The 20,745-nt window shown below is 40.3% G+C and overlaps 1 protein-coding gene across 16 annotated transcripts in view; it reads right to left on the bottom strand.

The window, feature by feature from the left end:
* Nucleotides 1–20,745, bottom strand: part of NEK10 (NIMA related kinase 10) — a 312,063-nt gene that overhangs the window by 170,019 nt on the left and 121,299 nt on the right. For all 16 annotated transcript variants that reach the window (XM_067005874.1, XM_067005868.1, XM_067005869.1 and 13 more), the window contains one exon: nt 4,016–4,091. In XM_067005874.1, coding sequence (XP_066861975.1) covers nt 4,016–4,091 — 76 coding nt within the window. The remainder of the gene's footprint in view (nt 1–4,015; nt 4,092–20,745) is intronic.

Below are 20,745 nucleotides of genomic sequence, written 5' to 3'. Positions count from 1 at the left end.
AGAGGTGAAGGGTGAGAAGAGTTAACCAGAAGACATGTGGAAAAAGCAGTATTCCAGGCAGAGAGAGCAGCATGTGCAAAAGCCATGTGGTCATAGGAAGCATGCAGGGAGCAGCTAAGAGTAGTGAAGTCTGGGTGGAGGTACAGTAGGAAGATGTGGCAGAGATAGAGAATGCAGGGCTGTCCTCCTGTAGCCTGACTGAGGACGTGGTCTGTGAACTGTGAGCAGCTGGAGGCTACTGAAGTGTTTCAAGTCAATTAAGAGTCTCAGAGCTTGGAGATTCCTTAAGAACTTGAGAAGTACAGTCAGAAGTTGGGCAGGTTTCACTGTCTCTACTTGTTCAGGTTTTCCTACAGGTTTATTTTGATCCATCCAATGAAAACTTCAGCAGCTTTTAAAAAAATTATCTAATGTAATAACATGAATGGGATTACACTAAGCAATAAAGTCTCAAAGAATTCTCATTCCAGGATTAGTCAAAGTTTTCTATTTTTATTAGATCATACTTGTTTATTATCCAGAAATCCCAAGTATACGTTCTGTGAAGAACTAGCCCAAAATGTTTCTCAAAGTGTCAAACTCTAAAATCTGCTCTGAAAATGCAGTTGAAGGAAGTGTACAGTTTTTGGACTCTGGAACTGGAGTAAGATGTAGAGATAAAAAATGGAACCAAGGACCATATTTGGAGATTATTCTCCATGACAAGGATAATAAAGACCTGCCTAATAATGATAATAATCAGATAAGAAATGAGATAATAATCAGATAAGAAAAGGTTTTATGGAACTTCTGTTCCAGCACAATCAGTCCAGTGCCCATAGCATAATCAGTCCAGTGCCCACAAACCACTTATCTAGCAGCTGAGATATAAAGAATGCTCTCATGGGACTTCCCTGGTGGTGCAGTGGGTAAGATTCCAAGGTCTCAATGCAGGGGGCCTGGGTCTGATCCCTGGTCAGGGAACTAGATCCCACATGCATGCCACAACTGAGAGTTCACATGCCACAACTAAGGAGCCCACCTGCCACAACTAAGAAGCCCATGTGCTGCAACTAAGGAGCCTGCCAGCTGCAACTAAGGAGACTGCTGGCTGCAACTAAGGAGCCCATGAGCCACAACCAAGGAGCCCACTGGCTGCAACTAAGATCCAGTGCAACCAAATAAATAAATAACAAATTTTTTTAAAAAAGGAATGCTCCCAGGCATTTCCTGCAAAAGTTGATAAAGAACTTTTTAATACCTGAGGAAGCAAAGGCAAAAGCAAAGAGCAAAATGACATGGGAACATCAAACTCTGGGGAACGTGGAGAGCTGGGGCAGGCATCCCAGGTCCACATGAATTGGCTCAGAGGAACTCATAAGAATTACACAAAGATTATAGAATCTGGAGAGAAATATCCTGGAAATAGATAAAGGGACAATTCAAGAAAAGGCATGAAGGTATGAGACTCAGGGCAGAGACTGTGAAAGATATTTGTTTTACTTTTGTTCAATTCACAAACTCAGAGAAAGCCCGAAGGGAAGGTTATAAAAATATTCAAAAGTAACTGGACATGTCAAACAATATATTAGGAAACATCTTAAATTTGGAACAATTAAAATTTGAGAGATTATACAGCTGACATTTCCAGTGCATGTCCTTGACATCATGCAGTAAACAAGGTCCCATGACTCTCTGCCTGGGGGCTTCCTCCCAGCCACCCCAGGAGGCCAGGAGTGACTGAAGGTCACCCATGGAGTAGCCCTTAGACACTTGTGACTGAGAAAAGAAAAAAAAAACTCCTACCTTTAATTTGGCATATAGGACAACTCTGAAACATCTTGTGCACTGTATCCCAGATAATAATCTATGGATCTGATTTTTTAAAATAAATTTATTTATTTATGGCTGTGTTGGGTCTTCGTTGCTGCACATGGGCTTTCTATAGTTGAGGCAAGTGGGGGCTACTCTTAGTTGCGGTGTGCAGGCTTCTCATTGTGGTGGCCTCTCTTGCTGTGTAGCACCAGGCTCTAGGCATGCAGGCTTCAGTAGTTGCAGAATGCAGGTTCAGTAGTTGTGGCTCACAGGGTCTAGAGCACAGGCTCAGTAGTTGTGGTGTATGGGCTTAGTTGCTCCATGGCATGTGGGATCTTCCCGGACCAGGGCTCAAACCCGTGTCCCCTGCATTGGCAGGAGGATTCTCAACCACTGCACCACCGGGGAAGCCTGGATCTGATTATTAAACTTTCCTGTACTGGCTGCTTTCTCTTCTCTGTCTCATTTCCTCCCCCCCCACCCCCCACCACTATTTCACGGAACCACCTACTAAATAAACTATTTCACTTGGATTCTTGTCTTTTGGAAAATCCCAAAGTAAGAAAGTAATGGATTGTAATTTAGAACTGAGTTCTTTTAACTCTGGCTTGTGAGCTTAAGTTTATTATAAAACCTTGTATTATAAAATACAAGGGGCATTTCTAACAACCAGGAGAGAGGAAGGTGGGATAAGGGAGTAAAAATAAATATTTTAAAGCAATTTAAAAGAACAAAGAGCTTAATAGAATGATGAATAGTCATACATTTGTGATATTCCTAGGTGAAATAATACCTTAACTGTATTAGGAGGTTCAGCTTTCCTAACTCAGTAGTTAATTTAAAAATTAAAAGAAAATATGAATCCATCTTTGGGCTAATAAAACAAAATAGTTGTCATGTTTTAGATTTCTTCTTACTTACTCTATAGATTTCCTGCCCCCACGTCAACACACACACAAAATTATCATAATAGTGATTCTAAACTGAATTCACAGTCTTGGGAATAAATGTGCTTATTTTTAGTTTGTATTTTACTTGTTCTGTAATTTTGATTGACAATCAAATCTGTTCAGGAATATATGATTAGTTAACCCTTTTATGATTAAGCTTTTATTATTTTTGAAAAAGAATACAAAGTAGAACAAATTAAAACTATTATTCCAGCAACAAGTAATGGGCGAGTCCTATCCTTATTATTAAGAGATTAAGTGCACAGATAAACTATCAGTTTTCAAGGTACAATATTAGCCTGGCCACCAATCTCTGCATCTTCCCATGACTAGTTTCAAAAGCAAAGATGTAAGAAATTTCTAGCAAAGTAAATGAAAATTCACCCCTTAAAAACACTATTTTGCACATTCTTGTATGAAAGGACTTTGTAAAATAGGGCTGTTATTTCCAAATTCCACCCTCCTTGGAGAAGATTCATTCTGAATCCTACCCCTAGGATTCTGCTGCACAATAGACTAGATTAAAAAAGAAGATGGATGTGTCTTGATTGCTTGACCCAATGAACGAAATTTCAGAATATTTCCCTGAAATCTGCTGCATCTACGGACTACCATATCTGTTTGCTAATTTTGACAGATTCAGACAAATGACATGTGATCAGCAAAAGAAGATTCTCACTTCATGATAATTAATGGATTGCAAAGGAACCCTAAAAAGCATGCTAAAAAAGTCTCAATTCATCAAAATAATGCTCATTTACCCAAGAAGCACCAACTTTGTAAATATATGTGTAAGTATATATATCATCATTTATTCATTCACATAATAAAATTTATTCAGCACCTATTATTTACCAGATGCTGGGACAGGTATTAGGACATGAAAACCCTTTCCTTGACCTTGAATGTCTATAGATGGAAAGAGATTAAAAGAATCATATATACAATAGATGCAATAAAATGTTCCAAGTGTCATATTGCATAGCAAGTCTACTAATTCATTCACAGATTCATTCAACAACTCTGTACACCTACTGTGTGCTAAAGATCACTTCAATTACAAGTAATTGAGGGGCAGAGTTACCTTAAAGGAAAGATAATTTGTTATTTTAAACACATAATGGTATGATTCTATACATGTGTATTACCTGGGTAATTGAGAAAAACTTATTAAATATGTAAATATCTTTCCTTTGCAAGACAAGAAAAGAAATGAAAGCCCAAACCAGTTAAAAAAAGGTGTTAGAGAGCCATAAAATAATTGTCCTTACCAGGAATACAGAATTGTTCCTACAACAGATGTAAGTTTACTGCTTTCTTGTTTTTGCTTTGCCAGGCCAAAGTCAGCTACAATTCAAGAAACAAAACAAGTTGATTATATTTTCCCAGAATTAGCATTGTTCCTTAGCTTTTAACATTCTGCAAAAACAAAACAAAACAAAGCAAAAATCTATTACTATTCACAAGAGAAAGCTTTTCTTGTTTTCCCTCTCAAAATGCGCCATGCGCCAATCTTCTGAACCACTCCCAGCCTTCATTAATAGTGTACATACATTAGGTCATTATGCTATATATATTGACATTATGAGGTTTGCCTAAAAATATTAAAATAAGTCTTCCTGACTGGAAGATAGGACAAAGTACTTATTGAACTTTTGATTCTACTTTTTTAGATTACCCTTTATAATTTTCAAATAAATAAAATGAATCTAATGTTTTGGCATATGGCAGTTATCACCTCATCTGGCTAAAGAAGTAAACAAATATGGTAAGCCTAAATAATCACCATGAAGGTCTGAAAACCTGAAATTAATGGTATCTATTTGTACGAAGTCATAGTAAATAACAATGTTCACAATCATCTCAAAATACTTATATAATAATATAATTATGTTAATACAATGGATTCTAATTTTTAAACTAGAACACTATTTATACTTAATATTAGCACTAGTATATTTTTCAAAGCACCTTCACATACTTCTCTTTTTTAAGCCACTCAATAACTTAGATCAAAGTGGTAGAAACAGATATTATTCCTATTATCACTGTATGGATTTACAAACATTTCAAGAGGTTTAATTACTAGAATTAAACAAAAAGACAGTGTTGAACCAGGGTAAAAATTCAAGTTGCTATTCCTAATAAAGTTTGATGTTCACAATATCACTTTTTTCAGTGTACTAAATATGTATGGAATTTCACTGTAATGAATTTTAATAAAAAGTATTTGATTATCTATACTAAAGTATCTTTGACAGGTTGAAAATATTCTGAAGTACCTTGACTTCAAAGTAATATTAATTCATGTTATTAATAACAATATCCATTTACAAAACAAGAACCTTGAACTAGCACAGATTTAGCTGCTTACATATATTCTCTATTTTAATACTCACAGTGCAATAGGAATTATTATGGTTAGTGCCTGTTATGCTTAAAGGCAAGGACTTTGGAACAAAACAGGCTCAGTTCAAATCCTGGCTTCATTATGTGCTACCTACGTAACCCTGGGCAAGTTATTTAATCTCTCTTTGTAATAGTTTTCTTATCTGTAAAGTAGGGATTGTAATAATATATATAGTAGTACTATAATATTAAAATCTGAATAAGTTAACATATGCAAATGTAGTACAGCACAGTGATAATCAACTGATGTATATCGCTATTTAATCTTCACAACCACCCATTTTATAGATGAGGAAACTGAGGCTCAAAGAGAATGAGTACCTTGCTCAGGGTTTCTCAGGGAGAAATGAACAGAGTTAGACATGAATTTGAGGTTGGTCAATTCTAAAGCCCCAAATTCTTATAATAACACAATACAATACTGTCAACAAAGAAAAATCAGGCCCAAACCATTATATTTACAAATTCAACCAAACACTTAAGGGATAAATATCAGTTATGCATAAACTCTACCAGAAAATTGAAGAGGAGAGAACACTTCCCAACACATTTTATTAAGTCAACATTACCCTGAACAAGTCCAGACAAAGACATTACAAGAAAAGAAAAGGGGGGGGGGGGCGAGAAGATGGCGGAAGAGTAAGATGCAGGGATCACCTTCCTCCTCACAGATACATCAGAAATACATCTACACGTGGAACTGCTCCTATAGAACACCCACCGAATGCTGGCAGAAGACCTCAGACCTCCCAAAAGGCAAGAAACTCCCCACGTACCTGGGTAGGGCAAAAGAAAAAAGAATAAACAGAGACAAAAGAATAGGGAGGGGACCTGCACCAGTGGGAGGGAGCTGTGAAGGAGGAAATGTTCCCACACACTAGAAGCCCCTTCGCAGGCTGAGACTGCGGGTGGCGGAGGGGGGAAGCTCTGGAGCCGCAGAGGAGAGCGCAGCAACAGGGTGCGGAGGGCAAAGCGGAGAGATTCCCGCAGAGGATCGGTGCCAACCAGCACTCACCAGCCCGAGAGGCTGGTCTGCTCACCAGCCGGCGTGGGCGGGGCTGGGAACTGAGCCTTGGGCTTCAGTCAGATCCCAGGGAAAGGTCTGGAGTTGGCAGAGTGAAAACAGCCTGAAGGGGTTAGTGCACCACAGCTAGCCGGGAGGGAGCCCAGGAGAAGTCTGGAGCTGCTGAAGAGGCAAGAGACCTTTTCTTCCCTCTTTGCCTCCTGGTGCGCGAGGAGAGGGGTTTAAGCGCGCCGCTTAAAGGAGCTCCAGAAACGGGCGCGGCGCTACCGAAGAGACAAGAGACTTTTTCTTGCCTCTTCGCTTCCTGGGGAGCGAGGAGAGGCGATTAAGGGCACCACGTAAAGGAGCTCCAGAAACAGGCGTGAGCTGCAGCTGTCGGCACGGACAACAGAGACGGGTGTGGGACGCTAGGGTTGCTACTGCCGCCACCAAGAGGCCTGTGTGTGAGCACAGGTCACTCTCCACACCGCCCCTCCCGGGAGCCTGTGCAACCCACCACTGCCGGGTTCCCGGGATCCAGGGACAGCTTCCCTGGGAAAACGCACGGTGCGCCTCGGGCCGGTGCAGTGTTACGCCGGCCTCTGACGTCGCAGGCTCGCCCCGCATCCGTGCCCCTCCCTCCCCCCTGTCCTGTGCCAGAGGCCCCGAATCAGCTGCTCCTTTAACCCCGTCCTGTCTGAGGGAAGGGCAGACGCCCTTGGACGACCTACATGCAGAGGCTGGGCCAAGTCCAAAGCTGAACCCCAGGAGCTGTGCGAACAAAGAGGAGAGGGGGTGGTCTCTCCCAGCAGCCTCAGAAGCAGCGGATTAAAGCTCCACAGTCAACTTGAAGTGCCCTGCATCTGTGGAAAACCTGAATAGACAGTGAAATATCCCAAGTTGAGGAGGTGGACTTTGGGAACAAGATATACTATTATTTTCCCCTTTTTCTTTTTGTGAGTGTGCATGTGTGTGCTGCTGTGTGAGATTTTGTCTGTAGAGCTTTCTTTTCACCATTTATCCTAGGGTTAGACCGACCCCTTTTTTTTTGTTTTCTTTAATAGAAATTTTTCTTCTTAATAATTATTTTCTGTTTTAATAACTATATTTTAACCCACTTTATTTTGAATTCTCCCTTCCTTTCTTCCTTTCTTCTCTCCTTTCTTTCCTACTTCCCTCCTTCCTTCCTTCCTTCCTCCCTTCCTTCCTTCCTCCCTTCCTTCCTTCCTTTCTTCCTCCCTACCTTCCTTTCTTCCTTCCTTCCCTCCCTTCCTACTTCATTCCTTCCTTCCTTTCTTTCCTTTCTATTTTCTTCTCCCTTTTATTTTGAGCCGTGTGGATTAAAGGCTCTTGGCACTCCAGCCAGGTGTCAAGGCTGTATCTCTGAGGTGGGAGAACCAACCTCAGGACACTGGTCCACAAGAGACCTCCCAGCTCCACGTAATATCAAATGGTGAAAATCTCCCAGAGATCTCCATCTCAACACCAAGACCCAGCTTCAATCAAGGACCAGCAACGAATAGTGCTGGACACCCTATGCCCAACATAGAACAAGACAGGTCTACAGCCCCACCCATTAGCAGAAAGGCTGCCTAAAATCATAATAAGGCTACCAACAACACCATACAAACCACCAGATGTGGACCTGCCCACCAGAAAGACAAGATCCAGCCTCATCTACCAGAACAGAGGCACTAGTCAGCTCAACCAGGAAACCTGATCAACCCACCGAACCAATCTCAGCCACTGGGGACAGCCACCAAAAACAGAGGGAACTACGAACCTCCAGCCTGCAAAAAGAGACCCCAAACACAGTAAGATAAGCAAAATGAGAAGACAGAAAAACACACAGCAGATGAAGGAACAAGATAAAAACACACCAGACCTAACAAATGAAGAGGTAATAGCCAGTCTACCTGAAAAAGAATTCAGAATAATGATAGTAAAGATGATTCAAAATCTTGGAAATAGAATAGACAAATTGCAAGAAACAGTCAACAAGGACCTAGAAGAAATAAAGAGGAAGCAAGTAACGATGAGCTACACAATAAATGAAATGAAAAATACTCTGGATGGTATCAATAGCAGAATAACTGAGGCAGAAGGACGGATAAGTGACCTGGAAGATAAAATAGTGGAAATAACTACTGCAGAGCAGAATAAAGAAAAAAGATTGAAAAGAACCAAGGACAGTCTCAGAGATCTCTGGGACAACATTAAACACACCAACATTTGAATCATAGGGGTCCCAGAAGAAGAAGAGAAAAAGAAAGGGACTGAGAAAATATTTGAAGAGATTATAGTTGAAAACTTCCCTAATATAGGAAAGGAAATAGTCAGTCAAGTCCAGGAAGCACAGAGAGTCGCATACAGGATAAACCCAAGGATAAACACACCGAGACACATAATAATCAAACTGTCAAAAATTAAATACAAAGAAAACATATTAAAAGCAGCAAGGGAAAAACAACATATAACACACAAGGGAATCCCCATAAGGTTAACATCTGATCTTTCAGCAGAAACTCTACAAGCTAGAGGGAGTGGCAGGACATATTTAAAGTGATGAAGGAAAAAAACCTACAACCAAGATGACTCTACCCAGCAAGGATCTCATTCAGATTTGATGGAGAAACTAAAATCTTTACAGACAAGCAAAAGCTGAGAGAGTTCAGCACCACCAAACCAGCTTTACAACAAATGCTAAAGGAACTTCTCTAAGCAAGAAACACAAAAGAAGGAAAAGACCTACAAGAACGGAGACGCCTTAAAGATGGCGGAAGAGTAAGACGCGGAGATCTCCTTCCTCCTCACAGAGACATCAGAAATACATCTACACGTGGAACTTCTCCTATAGAACACCCACCGAACGCTGGCAGAAGACCTCAGACCTCCAAAAAGGCAAGAAACTCCCCACATATCTGGGTAGGGCAAAAGAAAAAAGAATAAACAGGGACAAAAGAATAGGGACGGGACCTACGCCAGTGGGAGGGAGCCATGAAGGAGGAAAGACTTCCACACACTAGAGGCCCCTTCGCGGGCGGAGACTGCGGGCGCCAGAGGGGGAAGCTTCGGAGCTGCGGAGGACAGCTCAGCCACAGGGGTGCAGAGGGCAAAGCGGAGAGATTCCCGCAGAGGATCGGTGCCGACCGGCACTCACCAGCCCGAGAGGCTTGTCTGCTCGCCTGCCGGGGTGGGCGGGGCCGGGAGCTGAGGCTCGGGCTTCAGTCGGATCCCAGGGAAAGGTCTGGAGTTGGCAGAGTGAAGACAGCTTGAAGGGGGCTAGTGCGCCACGGCTGGCCGGGAGGGAGTCCGGTTGAAGTCTGGAGCTGCAGAAGAGGCAAGAGACCTTTTCCTCCCTCTTTGCTGCCTGGGCGCGAGGAGAGGGGATTAAGTGCGCCACCTGAAGGAGCCCCAGGGGCGGGCGCGGAGCTGCCGAAGAGACAAGAGACTTTTTCTTGCCTCTTTGCTTCCTCGGGTGTGAGGTGAGGGGATTAAGAGCACCATGTAGAGGAACTCCAGAAACGGGCACGAGCCGCGTCTGTCGGCACGGACAGTAGAGATGGGTGTCGGACGCTAAGGTTGCTGCTGCCACCACCAAGAGGCCTGTGTGCGAGCGCAGGTCACTCTCCACACCGGCCCTCCCGGGAGCCCGTGCGGCCCGCCACTGCCGGGGTCCCGGGATCCAGGGACAGCTTCCCTGGCAGAACGCATGGCGCGCCTTGGGCCTGTGCAGCGTCACGTCGGCCTCTGCCGCCGCGGACTCGCCCCGCCCCAGTGCCACTCCCTCCCCACAGCCTGAGTGAGCTGGAGCCCCCGAATCAACTGCTCCTTTAACATCGTCCTGTCTGAGCGAAGGGCAGTCGCACTCGGACAACCTACACGCAGAGGCGGGACCAAGTCCAAAGCTGAACCCCAGGAGCTGTGCGAACAGAGAGGAGAGGGGGAGGTCTCTCCCAGCAGCCTCAGAAGCGGCGGATTAAAGCTCCACAATCAACTTTAAGTGCCCTGCAGCTGTTGAAAACCTGAATAGACAACGAATCATCCCAAGTTGAGGAGGTGGACTTTGGGAGCAAGATATACTATTATTTTCCCTTTTTTTTTCTTTTTGTGAGTGTGTATGTGTGTGCTGCTGTGTGAGATTTTGTCTGTATAGCTTTGCTTTCACCATTTGTCCTAGGTTAGAACGACCCATTTTTCTGTTTTTTTTTTTTTAAAGGAAATTTTTCTTCTTAATAATTATTTTTTATTTTAATAACTATACTTTATAATACTCTGTCTTCTCCCTTTCTTTCTTCCTTCCTTTCTTCTGTCCTTCCCTCCTTTCTCCCTTCCTTCCCCCCTTCTTTCCTCCCTTCCTCTCTTCCTTCCTCCCTTTCTTCCTCTGCACCTTCCTTCCTTCCTTTCTTGCTTCCTTCCTTCATTTCTTCCTTCCTTTCTTCCTTCCTTCCCTCCCTCCCTCCTTCCTTCCTTTTCTTTCCTTTCTATTTATTCTACCTTTTATTTTGAGCCGTGTGGATTAAAGGTTCTTGGCGCCCCAGCCAGGCACCAGGGCGGTGTCCCTGAGGTGGGAGAACCAACCTCATGACACTAGTCCACAAGAGACCTCCCAGCTCCACGTAATATCAGACGGCGAAAACCTCCCAGAGATCTCCATCTCAACACCAAGACCCAGCTTCAATCAAGGACCAGCAAAGAACAGTGCTGGACACCCTATCCCCAACAAAGAGCAAGACAGGTCTACAGCCCCATCCATTAGCAGAGAGGCTGCCTAAAATCATAATAAGGTAACCAAAATCCCCAAACACACCACTAGACGAGGACCTGCCCATCAGAAAGACAAGATCCAGCCTCATCCACCAGAACAGAGGCACTAGTCCCCCCAACCAGGGAATCTACTCAACCCACTGAACCAACCTTAGCCACTGGGGACAGCCACCAAAAACAACAGGAACTACGAACCTGCAGCGTGCAAAAAGGAGACCCCAAACACAGTAAGATAAGCGAAATGAGAAGACAGAAAAACACACAACAGATGAAGGAGCAAGATAAAAACACACCCGACCTAACAGATGAAGAGGTAATAGCCAATCTACCTGAAAGAGAATTTAGAATAATGATGGTGAAGATGATGCAAAATCTTGGAAATAGAATAGACAATTTGCAAGAAACAGTTAACAGGGACCTAGAAGAAATAAAGAGGAAGCAAGAAACGATGAGCAACACAATAAATGAAATTAAAAATACTCTAGATGGGATCAATAGCAGAATAACTGAGGCAGAAGGACGGATAAGTGACCTGGAAGATAAAATAGTGGAAATAACTACTGCAGAGCAGAAGAAAGAAAAAAGAATGAAAAGAATTGAGGACAGTCTCAGAGACCTCTGGGACAACATTAAACGCACCAACATTCGAATTATAGGGGTCCCAGAAGAAGAAGAGAAAAAGAAGGGGACTGAGAAAATATTTGAAGAGATCATAGTTGAAAACTTCCCTAATATAGGAAAGGAAATAGTCAATCAAGGCCAGGAAGCACAGAGAGTTCCATACAGGATAAACCCAAAGAGAAACACGCCAAGACACATAATAATCAAACTGTCAAAAATCAAATACAAAGAAAACATATTAAAAGCAGCAAGGGAAAAACAACAAATAACACACAAGGGAATCCCCATAAGATTAACATCTGATCTTTCAGCAGAAACTCTACAAGCCAGAAGGGAGTGGCAGGACATATTTAAAGTGATGAAGGAAAAAAACCTACAACCAAGATGACTCTACCCAGCAAGGATCTCATTCAGATTTGATGGAGAAATGAAAACCTTTACAGACAAGCAAAAGCTGAGAGAGTTCAGCACCACCAAACCAGCTCTACAACAAATCCTAAAGGAACTTCTCTAGGCAAGAAACACAAGAGAAGGAAAAGACCTACAAGAACAACCCGAAACAATTAAGTAAATGGTAATAGGAACATACATATCGATAATTACCTTAAATGTAAATGGATTAAATGCTCCCACCAAAAGACACAGACTGGCTGAATGGATACAAAAACAAGACCCATATATATGCTGTCTACAAGAGACCCACTTCAGACCTAGGGACACATACAGACTGAAAGTGAGGGGATGGAAAAAGATATTCCATGCAAATGGAAATCAGAAGAAAGCTGGAGTAGCAATTCTCATATCAGACAAAATAGACTTTAAAATAAAGACTATTACAAGAGACAAAGAAGGACACTACATAATGATCAAGGGATCGATCCATGAAGAAGATATAACAATTGTAAATATTTATGCACCCAACATAGGAGCACCTCAATACATAAGGCAAATACTAACAGCCTTAAAAGGGGAAATCAACAGTAACACAATTAAATGGGCGACTTTAACACCCCACTTTCACCAATGGACAGATCATCCAAAATGAAAATAAATAAGGAAACACAAGCTTTAAATGATACATTACACAAGATGGACTTAATTGATATTTATAGGACATTCCATCCAAAAACAACAGAATACACATTTTTCTCAAGTGCTCATGGAACATTCTCCAGGATTGATCATATATTGGGTCACAAATCTAGCCTTGGCAAATTTAAGAAAATTGAAATCGTATCAAGTATCTTTTCCGACCACAACGCTATGAGACTAGATATCAATTATAGGAAAAGATCTGTAAAAAATACAAACACATGGAGGCTAAACAATACACTACTTAATAACGAAGTGATCACTGAAGAAATCAAAGAGGAAATCAAAAAATACTTAGAAACAAATGACAATGGAGACACAACGACCCAAACCTATGGGATACAGCAAAAGCAGTTCTAAGAGGCAAGTTTATAGCAATACAATCATACCTTAAGAAACAGGAAACATCTCGAATAAACAACCTAACTTTGCACTTAAAGCAATTAGAGAAAGAAGAACAAAAAAACCCCAAATTTAGCAGAAGGAAAGAAATCATAAAGATCAGATCAGAAATAAATGAAAAAGAAGTGAAGGAAACAATAGCAAAGATCAATAAAACTAAAAGCTGGTTCTTTGAGAAGATAAATAAAATTGATAAACCATTAGCCAGACTCATCAAGAAAAAAAGGGAGAAGACTCAAATCAATAGAATTAGAAATGAAAAAGGAGATGTAACAACTGACTCTGCAGAAATACAAAAGATTATTAGAGATTACTACAAGCAACTCTATGCCAATAAAATGAACAACCTGGAAGAAATGGACAAATTCTTACAAATGCACAACGTGCCAGGACTGAACCAGGAAGAAATAGAAAATTTGAACAGACCAATCACAAGCACTGAAATTGAAACTGTGATTAAAAATCTTCCAGCAAACAAAAGCCCAGGACCAGATGGCTTCACAGGCAAATTCTAGCAAACATTTAGAGAAGGGCTAACACCTATCCTTCTCAAACTCTTCCAACAGATAGCAGAGGGAGGAACAGTTCCATACTCATTGTATGAGGCCACCATCACCCTGATACCAAAACCAGACAAATACGTCACAAAGAAAGAAACCTACAGGCCAATATCACTGATGAACATAGATGCAAAAATCCTCAACAAAATATTAGCAAACAGGATCCAACAGCACATTAAAAGGATCATACACCATGATCAAGTGGGGTTTATTCCAGGAATGCAAGGATTCTTCAATATACGCAAATCAACCAACGTGGTACACCATATCAACAAACTGAAGATGAAAAACAATATGATCATCTCAATAGATGCAGAGAAAGCTTTTGACAAAATTCAACACTCATTTATGATAAAAACCTTGCAGAAAGTAGGCATAGAGGGAACTTTCCTCAACATAATAAAGGCCATATATGACAAACCCACAGCTAGCATCGTTCTCAATGGTGAAAAATTGAAACCATTTCCACTAAGATCAGGAACAAGACAAGGTTGCCCACTCTCACCACTCTTATTCAACATAGTTTTGGAAGTTCTAGCCACAGCAATCAGAGAAAATAAAGAAATAAAAGGAATCCAAATAGGAAAAGAAGAAGTAAAGCTGTCACTGTTTGCAGATGACATGATACTATACATAGAGAATACTAAGGATGCTACCAGGAAACTACTAGAGCTAATCAATGAATTTGGTAAAGTAGCAGGATACAAAATTAATGCACAGAAATCTCTGGCATTCTTAAACACTAATGATGAAAAATCTGAGAGTGAAATTAAGAAAACACTCCCATTTACCATTGCAACAAAAAGAATAAAATATCTAGGAATAAACTTACCGAAGGAGAGAAAAGACTTGTATGCAGAAATCTATAAGACACTGATGAAAGAAATTAAAGATGATACAAATAGGTGGAGAAATATACCATGTTCTTGGATTGGAAGAATCAACATTGTGAAAATGACTATACTACCCAAAGCAATCTACTGATTCAATGCAATCCCTATCAAATTACCACTGGCATTTGTTACAGAACTAGAACAAAAAATTTCACAATTTGTATGGAAACACAAAAGACCCCAAATAGCCAAAGCAATCTTTTTTTTTTTTTTTTGTCATATGCTGGCCTTCACTGTTGTGGCCTCTCCCGCTGCAGAGCACAGGCTCCGGATGCACAGGCTCAGCGGCCATGGCTCTCGGGCCCAGCCGCTCTGCGGCATGTGGGATCTTCCCAGACTGGGGCATGAACCCGCATCCCCTGCATCACCAGGCGGACCCTCAACCACTGCGCCACCAGGGAAGCCCCCAAAGCAATCTTGAAAACGAAAAATGGAGCTGGAGGACTCAGGCTCCCAGACTTCAGAATATAGTACAAGGCTACAGCAATCAAGACAGTATGGTACTGGCACAAGAACAGAAATATAGATCAATGGAACAGGATAGAAAGCCCAGAGATTAACCCACACACATATGGTCATCTTATCTTTGATAAAGGAGGGAAGGATATACAGTGGAGAAGAGACAGCATCTTCAATAAGTGGTGTTGGGAAAACTGGACAGCTACCTGTAAAAGTATGAAATTAGAACACTCCCTAACACCACACACAAAAATAAACTCAAAATGGATTTAAGACCTAAATGTAAGGCCAGACACTATCAAACACTTAGAGCAAAACCTAGGCTGAACACTGTATGACATAAATCACAGCAAGGTCCTTTTTGACCGATCTCCTAGAGAATTGGATATAAAAACAAAAATAAACAAATGGGAACTAATGAAACTTAAAAGCTTTTGCACAGCAAAGGATACCATAAACAAGAGCAAAAGACAACCCTGAGAATGGGAGAAAATAGTTGCAAATGAAGTAACTGACAAAGGATCAATATCCAAAATTTATAAGCAACTCAGGCAGCTCAATAACAAAAAAACAAACAACCCAATCCAAAAATGGGCAGAAGAACTACATAGACATTTCTCCAAAGAAGATATACAGATTGCCAACGAACACATGAAAGGATGCTCAACTTCATTCATCATTAGAGAAATGCAAATCAAAACTACAATGAGATATCATCTCACACCGGTCAGACTGGCCATCATCAAAAACTCTAGAAACAATAAATGCTGGAGAGGGTGTGGAGAAAAGGGAACACTCTTGCACTGCTGGTTGGAATGTAAATTGATACAGCCACTATGGAGAACAGTATGGAGGTTCCTTAAAAAACTACAAATAGGACTAGCATACGACCCAGCAATCCCACTACTGGGTATATACCCTGAGAAAACCATAATTCAAAAAGAGTCATGTACCAAAAGGTTCATTGCAGCTCTATTTACAATAGTCAGGACATGGAAGCAACCTAAGTGTCCATCAACAGATGAATGGATAAAGAAGATGTGGCACATATATACAATGGAATATTACTCAGCCATAAAAAGAAATGAAACTGAGTTATTTGTAATGAGGTGGATAGACCTGGAGTCTGTCATACAGAGTGAAGTAAGTCAGAAGGAGAAAAACAAATACCGTATGCTAACACATATATATGGAATCTAAGAAAAAACAATGTCATGAAGAGATTAGTGGTAGGACGGGAATAAAACACAGACCTACTAGAGCATGGACTTGAGGATATGGGGAGGGGGAAGGGTAAGCTGTGACGATGTGAGAGAGTGGCAGGGACATATACACACTACCAAATGTAAATTAGATAGCTAGTGGGAAGCTGCCGCATAGCACAGGGAGTTCTCCTCTGTGCTTTGTGACCATCTAGAGGGGTGGGATAGGGAGGGTGGGAGGGAGGGTGACGCAAGAGGGAAGAGATATGGGAACATATGTATATGTATCACTGATATACTTTGTTGTAAAGGAGAAACTAACACACTATTGTAAAACAGTTATACTCAAATAAAGATGTTAAAAAAAATTTTTTTAAAGAAAAAAAAAAAGAAAAGAAAAGCACAGAACAGTATTCCCCATGAGAATAGATACAAAAAATAAGTAAATCCAATCTAGGGATATATTAAAAAGGATAACACATAATCAAGTGGGGTTTATACCCAAAATACAATGCTGATTCAACATTTAAAAATTAATCAATATAGTTCACCAGATCAGAACTTTAGAGAAGGAAATCATATGAACATCTCAATAGTTGTATAAGAAGAATTTGAGAAAATTCAATATCAATTCCTTTCAGCAAAGTGGAAAATAGACAGTCATTTCCTTGAGCTGATAAAGGGCATCTATGAAAAACCTACAGCTAACTTTCAAGTTAATGTTAAAAGATTGAATGTCTTTCCCTTAAGATCAAAAAAACAAGGCTGGATGTTATCTTGACTTATGGTGATCATTTCACAGTATATAGTAAACATAGAATCATTATGTTACACACCTGAAACTAATACAATGTAGTAGGTCAATTATATCTAAATTAAAGCAAAGAAGAAAAATAAAAAAGAAATAAAAGATATAGCCATCTTGTTAATACAATGATAGATATTTGGAAGAGATTATCATATAAAAACATTTTTAATGTACCTTGATACCTGAATTTTAAAAATAAATCAGAAAACATTATTTTTCTTTCCTTTCAAAAGAAAAGAAAGAATACATACTAATTACAATACAATCATAGGAACAAATATCTAGGAATAATATGACAAAGGACATGAAAGACCTATGCAGGGAAAATTATAAAATTTTGTTACAGAGTCATTAAAGAAGATTAAAATTAATGGAGAGAAAGTCCAAATTCATGGATTGGGATTTTCAATATTATATAGATTTCATTCTTCTTAAACTAATTTGTGTAATTCCAATCATATATCTTAATATTTTGGGCAGAACTTCACAAATTGAGTATAAAATTCAAATAGAAATAGAAACTGCCTAGAGGAGCCATGGATTTTAATATAAAAGAGGACAGTTTTCTATAGTATATTAAGAATTATTACGAGGCTATAATAATTAAGAAAAGGTAGTATAAACTCAAGGATACAAAGAAAAAAAGGCAAGGATGTCCACTCTCACCATTCCTATTCAAGATTGTACTACAGGTCCAAGTAAGTACAATAATTGCCTACAAATTTTTGTGCAAAGATAATTTTTTTTTTTTTTTTTAGAGTCTATATATATATATATATTTTTTTTTTTTGCAGTACACGGGCCTCTCACTGTTGTGGCCTCTCCCTTTGAGTAGCACAAGCTCCGGACGCGCAGGCTCAGTGGCCATGGCTCACGGGCCCAGCCACTCCGCGGCATGTGGGATCTTCCCAGACCGGGGCACGAACCCATGTCCCCTGCATCGGCAGGCGGATTCTCAACCACTGCGCCACCAGGGAAGCCCAAAGATAATTTTTTATTTCTCTTTAATAGATTCCTTGGAGTGGGATTACTGGATCCTACGATAAGTGTATGTTTAATTTCATAAAAAATTACCGAGCCAAAATATTTTCCATTGTGTTCTCACCAGAAATGTGTGAGAGTTCTAGTTGCTTCTGCCTCCTCACCAGCATTTGAAGTTATCAGGGGTTTTTTAATTAGCCATTTTAACTAATATGTAGTGGTAGCTCAGTATAGCTTTCATTTGCATTTCCCTAATGACTAATGGTGCTGAACATTTTTAATGTACTTATTGCCATCTGTGTATCTTCTTTAGTGAAGTGCTTGTTCAAAATTAGGCCCATTTTTTCATGGGGTTGTTTGTTTTCTTATTACTGAGCTTTCTTATTATTTGTATTATTGATACTAATTGTTTGTCAGATAGATGATCTACAAATATTTTCTCCTTGTCTTCAACTTGTTTTTTCATTCCCTTAGTAATATCTTTCATAGAACAGAAGTTTTAAAATTTAATGAATTCAATGAATTAATTTATATACATATATTATGGTTTTGATGTTGTAGTTTATTTTCATTTATTTATTTTATTCTGGCTGTGTTGGGTCTTCTTTGTGGCACGTGGGCCTCCCTAGTTGCAGCGTGTGGGTTTTCTAGTTGTGTTGTGTGGGCTCTAGAGCATGCAGGCTTAGTTGCAGTATGTGGGATCTTAGTTCCCCCAACAAGGGATTGAACCTGGGCCGCCTGCACCAGGAGCATGGAGACTTAACCACTGGACTACCAGGGAAGTCCCTTGATGTTATAGTTAAGAAATATTTGCCTAGTCCAGGCTATTCTGCTGAAGAGACCACATAGAGAAGAGGGGTCCTGGTGAATGAGAGGCCAAGTTCCAGCCAAAAGCCATAACTAATTGCCCATCTTGTGAGTGAGCCTTCTTGGAAGTGGACTTCCAGGTCAAGTCAAGGCTTCAGATGATGCAGCCCTGGCTGACAGCTTGACTGAAGCCTCATGAGAGACCCTGAGCCAGAATCATCCAGCTAAGCTGCTGCTGGATTCCTGTCCCTTGAAATGGTGAGAAAATAAATGTTTGTTGTCTTAAGCCACTAAGCTTTGTGGTAATTGGTTACACAATAATGGATAATTAATACAACCACTATCACCTAGTCCAGGACACCACGAACTCTCATCCAGGCTACTGAACTATACTTTCTAAGCAGACTCCCCACAGCCATCACTACCCTCCAAAACATAATTCTCCATACCAGAGTCACAATGATCTTTGAAAGACCTAAAGCAGATATCACTACCTAAAGGTTAAAATTCTTTAAAGGCTTCTGATAGATACTAAGAATAAAGACCAAACTCCTACCAGGCATAAAAGGCCACACATGATCTGGGTTTTCAGAAAGGTCTTTCTTGATCATACTATCAAAAATTCATCCCTTTCCTCAATACTCTCCTATTATATTTATTTAATTCTTACTATCTTTCAATCTGAAATTACTTTGTTTTTATTTACTTAATATTCATTTACGTATTGGGGTCTGTAATTCCTAAACAGAATGCAAGATTCATGAGAGCAAAGATTTTGTGTGGGGCTTCCCTGGTGGCGCAGTGGTTGAGAATCCGTCTGCCGATGCAAGGGACATGGGTTCGTGCCCCGGTCCGGGAAGATCCCACATGCCGTGGAGCTGCTGGGCCCATGAGCCATGGCCACCGAGCCTGTGCGTCCGGAGCCTGTGCTCCGCAACGGGAGAGGCCACAACTGTGACAGGCCCACGTACCACCAAAAAAAAAAAAAAAAAAAAGATTTTGTGTGGTTTATCACTGTAGACAGATGGAGATGCATATTTTGATACATATATAGACATATATGCATATGTATGAGTATATTTATCTATCTGTCCTCTCGATACAGTAGTACTACTGACAAATGAGAGGGCTTAGCTTACAAAGTGTTTTTAAGAACTATGCAAAAGCTACATGGCTTGCTATAACCTTTCCATTTCTCTATAGTGCAATGGAGAAAACTGGTAGAAATAGCATAGTGTTTCAATATTTTGGGGAGCTCACTAAAATTTTGCCATACATAAACTTTGACCAACTTACTATCTAAAATAATACTTTGACTTTTACTTCTAATGCTACATAGAAATTATCCTGTTTCTATAAAAATGCCACTGATTTTGAAAGGCAAAAAAACAAGGAGTGGCACTCACAATGACTCTACTCACTCCAGTTAATTGAGATAATGGCAGAAACTTGGACAGCTGTCTGCAAAATCACCGATGGTCAAGAAGTACTCTTAAAGAGGAAAAAATCTAATATTGTTCAGCTATTTAGAAAATTCTGGTAGCAGTATTAATGTTTTAATTACTCTTTCCACATCTGTAACCATATTTGGAGTGGAGGAAAAGGTTTTATTTCAGAAAGTGTGGTCATAACAGCTTTCATGTGCTGAAATAGAAATTTTAAAATGACAACAGAAAACATTTTATATATAGCACATATTAAAAATGGTAAAAACCCTCTCCTTTGGTAGAACAAATGATACCAAAAATGTTAAAGACTGTAGCATCTTTATGCTACAGCCTGAAGCTGTCAACTTTCAGATGGAAAAGATGTGTGGTTGAGACCCTAGATTCTTGCTCTGTTTTTTACTATCTGTGCAACATTGGTCACATCACTCACTACTCTGTGTTCTCAAAAAATGGCCTACAAACTTACTTTTTGCAGGGGTTGCTCAAACAAAACTATGACAATAGATGAGAAGCACTTGGAAATACTGCACAGATACAAGGTGTTCCCAT

This window comes from Kogia breviceps, chromosome 10 (assembly GCF_026419965.1).
Source record: "Kogia breviceps isolate mKogBre1 chromosome 10, mKogBre1 haplotype 1, whole genome shotgun sequence".
In the NCBI taxonomy this organism is placed as follows: domain Eukaryota; kingdom Metazoa; phylum Chordata; class Mammalia; order Artiodactyla; family Physeteridae; genus Kogia; species Kogia breviceps.
Note: the sequence above shows the minus strand (reverse complement) of the source record. Positions and strands in the feature narration are given on the sequence as shown.